The sequence below is a fragment of the Phlebotomus papatasi genome, unplaced genomic scaffold, assembly GCF_024763615.1.
Source record: "Phlebotomus papatasi isolate M1 unplaced genomic scaffold, Ppap_2.1 HiC_scaffold_385, whole genome shotgun sequence".
Taxonomy (NCBI): domain Eukaryota; kingdom Metazoa; phylum Arthropoda; class Insecta; order Diptera; family Psychodidae; genus Phlebotomus; species Phlebotomus papatasi.
Genome location: NW_026604593.1, coordinates 8,881 through 12,880, shown reverse-complemented (window position 1 = coordinate 12,880; position 4,000 = coordinate 8,881). Strand labels below are relative to the sequence as shown.

The 4,000-nt window shown below is 31.7% G+C and overlaps 1 protein-coding gene across 1 annotated transcript; it reads right to left on the bottom strand.

Moving 5' to 3' along the window:
- Positions 1–1,400: 1,400 nt before the first annotated feature.
- LOC129809165 (uncharacterized) lies at positions 1,401–3,053 on the bottom strand. Its single transcript, XM_055858976.1, has 4 exons — positions 2,936–3,053; positions 2,537–2,860; positions 2,335–2,461; positions 1,401–1,860 (listed from the first exon to the last, which is right to left on the bottom strand). Exons 2-4 carry the CDS (start codon positions 2,633–2,635, stop codon positions 1,433–1,435), a joined length of 654 nt encoding a protein of 217 aa, XP_055714951.1. The 5' UTR covers positions 2,636–2,860; positions 2,936–3,053; the 3' UTR covers positions 1,401–1,432.
- Positions 3,054–4,000: the final 947 nt, after the last annotated feature.

The window sequence follows — 4,000 nt, the reverse complement described above, 5'->3', positions numbered from 1 at the left end:
ATAATTCAAATCATTAAACAATGTTTTACTTCTCACTCCTCTAATATGATCTACATTTTCAGAAATCTCTAGGACGTCTTTCTCATAAGCCTCTCTTGTACGCATAACAAATTCTTCTTCTTTAAACTTACTTTGTATTTCTTCTAATGTGCAATAACAAAAGCGACAAAAATAGTCACAATTAAATCCTTTTCTGTAACCTAGCAGATCATTTAAACCTAAATTGTCGCCACAAATGTTTATTAAAGCTCCTTTGACATTTTTTATTTGTCCATTCCAATTAATGTTAATACCAACAGTTTCCAATGTTTTTAAATCTTCTATAAGTGGCCGAAGTACGAGATTTATATCAACTTTTTTTAAATCTTCATTTTTAACCAAAGCAAATAGGTAGATATGATGTAGTTTTGAAGCTAATTCTTTGGGAAAATTTCTGATATTTACATAGAAAGCTCCAATCTTATGTCGACCAGTCTTAGATCCAATCGGATTAACACATTCAAATTCATCAAAATATAAATTAAGATAGAGCATGTTCGATGTTTCAGATTCCGTCTTAAGTTTTTAAAAAATATACCATCTTTAAAAGTCAAAATAGTAGTTCCATTATCTTTTACTTCTGAAAAAATGTTGTGTTTTTGGACATGAGACAAACTCAAAACAAATTTTCAAGTCTCAATCAAACTTACTTTTACGAATGTTATTGGGTAAGGCATATTTAGAAATGACTTTCTTCCCGAATCCAAACTTCTCTTTGATTTAATTCCAATATGAATTTCTAAAGGTTCTGGCATACTTTCAAATATAATATTTCTCCTTAGATAGGTAGTTTTGTAATCAGAAAGGAATTCACATATAGACTTTTCAACTTCAGATAGTCTTAAGATTTTGCAGCCTACCGTTTTAGAAGACATTACAATTTCTCTGATTACGGAAAACAAATGAGACAGGAAAGAAATCAAAAACTTGAATACAAAGTTAAAAACCGCGTTTGATAGAAAAAATCCTTGTAGATCATTTATAAATTTTTCCAAGATAAATTTCAATGTATTGACCGAATCAAAAGACGTATCGCCAAAAAAATCGCTTTGGATTGAAATATTTTCTCCGGGTTGGTTAATCCCATTGCTACTTGAACCTTCAAACTCATCAAAGACAGGGATTACTTCTTTAGATGAATTTTGATCAGGAGTTTTTACATTCTTGTACGAACAATGAATCATATGATACTTCAACCCACTTATAGTTTCAAATGACTTTTTGCACATTGAGTATCCACATGGTACAGATGCTCCTGAATTCTCAGTGAAGCAATGAATACGTCTAATATGCTTAATATAATCTTCAGTATTACCAATATTACCGAAGTAATTTGTTTCGCAAATACTACACTGAATCATTGTTGTATTATTTTCTTTTTTTACCTTAATTTTTACTCGTTTTGTGCATTCAAGAGAAGCATGCGACACTTGTTCACTGTGGTATTTGGAATGCTCCTGTCAGTTATTTTGAAAACGTAATATTCCAAATACGTAAGAAAATTACGTAGAGTGTCTTCGTATTTGATTTCAAATACAAAATGCAATTTGAAGAATATATCGAATGCGTCAATAAAAGTGTTGTTTGTCACAATGAGAGTACCATCAACTGACACAAAAAACCGTCTTACATCGGATCGTGTTCCACCTTGTGCAATTATAGTTGGAGACGATTTCGGAGTTAGTTCCTCATTTTCCGATTGGAACACAATGAAATCCATGAATGCTCTCTTTAAAGGTGGTCGTTTAGTTCCGCGGCCATTACCAGTCGGACGTAGTAGCGTTATCCAACAGAGTGTCGCAATGATTTCGGAACACCAGTCTAAAATAATTATATTCATGTAGTTATTTTTCACTCAATTGATTTAAATAGGTATCCATAAATAACAAATAAATACTCTTGCATATTTTTACATTTTTTTTTAAATTCTTTTAAAGATTTATTGAATTAAACTAAGCAGAGACAATATTTGCGGAATGTTATCTGAAATTTTGATTCAGCTTCAGAAAAGAGTTTTAGAGAAAAGAATAATAATATAGTAAGAGGTCAAAACCTGTCAAATGACAGGGATTTCCAAAGGATCTGGCTGCTTGGGGTGTTGTTTCGACTAGTTTGATATACTGTTAAAACATTCTTGGCATGCTGTATTTATTTGTAAAATAGGAAAGTATGAAAACTGACTTTTATATATTAAAATTAATGTAACCTTTTTATTGAATATGTGACTTGGCAAATAGTATTTTCTATTTACGTAAATTATAAAAAAGTTTTAAAATTTTACAAATGTGTAATTACCTTTATTTTGTCCTGTAATGGTGTTTAAATTACCAAGAGTCTGCAACTTTTCTTGGAAATCTGGTTGAAACAGACCAACCAAATTTTCATTATCATCCGGATACAACGTCTTGAAGTCTTGGTGGATCTAAAAAAAAGACAAAAATAAAATGAAATATTCTGATACCATAATTAAAAATTATTTTAAAGACCAAGATATTACCAATCCGTATGTGTCTTGAAATCTCGGATATTCCAAAAGAATATTACTTTTCAGAGATGTCTGCAAAAAGTTCCGACGATATTTAAAGGTTTTCTTCATACAATCAACAATTTTTCGTTTGTGTTGTCGCCAACAGCATACTTTTAAATCCTCCTTAATAGATTCCAATGCAGAATCGTCAAGTTCATCTTCAGATGGATTCACATTTTCGTTTTCTTCATCTTCAGAGTCGAAAACTAAATTTGTAGATTTCCTTACGAATATTTTCCTTCTTAGGCAGTTACCAAGAAAGCCAGCGCGATTTTTGGGATTGTACACAGAATCCTATTGGAAAAATTGTCATATTCCATGAACTAAAAATATTGAGTAAAAAAGATGAAGTTTTAAGTAATAACTTACGTATCCAAGTTCGGTGTCAATTTTTAGACACGGGAACAATTCAATTGTTGCTTTTGCATAAGCAATTTTGTCTGCCTTTTTTGGGTTTGGTCGGAAAAGCAGAAGATGGTTTGCAACAATATGGATTACTTTTTTTCGCTCTTGGCTGTTCAATGAGGTCTTCTTTAAGAGGTCTGAACCTTTCACAACAACAGTTCTCTGTATTTTAAAATATTCTCGAAGTACCTACAATAAACAGAGCTCCAATAATAAATAACGACAAAATTTCATCAATATTTTTTAATGAAATACATAATTATTTCCTTCAAAATTCGAGTATTTTCGAAAGTACCTATTTTTACACAGCATAATTTATATATAATGTTAAAGGGAATTATCAGTTCACTGACAGTTCATTAGCAGTTTTTACCGGTTTATAATTGTCATGGAGTCAAACACCAAGCAACGAGCTCAAACTCACATAATCGTTTCAAAAAAGGGACAGATAATCCTAACCGGCTTATGTAGGTGAGATTCTTAACGTGAGCTAACTCAGAGTGCATGCAAATTCGATTTAGAGCTGAAGTTGGGAGACGCCATTCAGTTATCTTGAATCAAATTCGTGAAATTATACAAATTTTGTATTTAAACCAAAATATCAAGGATTTGGATGAACTGACAGAAAAGTGTTATATGGGTGAAATGTAGACCAGAATGTTCTCTATAATTTTCCCATAGAACATGATCTCATCGATTACTCAGAAGCCAAGATAAGCGAGGTTTTTTGTTTCTTAACTCGTTTTTTCATCCAGGTGCCCCAAGTAGTCATTTGTTGAACTTCAACTATTTCAAAGAATTGTTGTATTTTGTGGGACTTTCCATTTCAAACCCTATTTTAAGTGTCTTGGTGGAGTAGAGGCAGTCAAATTGGCATCTGAGTGATTTCAAAGCGTTATTATGGGAAAAATCAATTTTTTCACACTTAAACGGCAAAATCGGAGTGATAGCGTAGTCTGAGTGGAAAATGATGTATTGACGAAATGTAGAGACAAATGTGCTCTACAATTATGTTGAAGTAATCATCAA

What these genes read in the sequence shown, in the direction of transcription:
- LOC129809165 (XM_055858976.1), bottom strand. Translation starts at nt 2,635, where the DNA reads ATGAAGAAAACCTTTAAATATCGTCGGAACTTTTTGCAGACATCTCTG. An exon ending in TTCAAGACACATACGGATTG is followed by an intron (nt 2,462 to 2,536) that starts GTAATATCTTGG and finishes TCTTTTTTTTAG; the next exon opens with ATCCACCAAGACTTCAAGAC. An exon ending in CATTACAGGACAAAATAAAG is followed by an intron (nt 1,861 to 2,334) that starts GTAATTACACAT and finishes TAATTATTTTAG; the next exon opens with ACTGGTGTTCCGAAATCATT.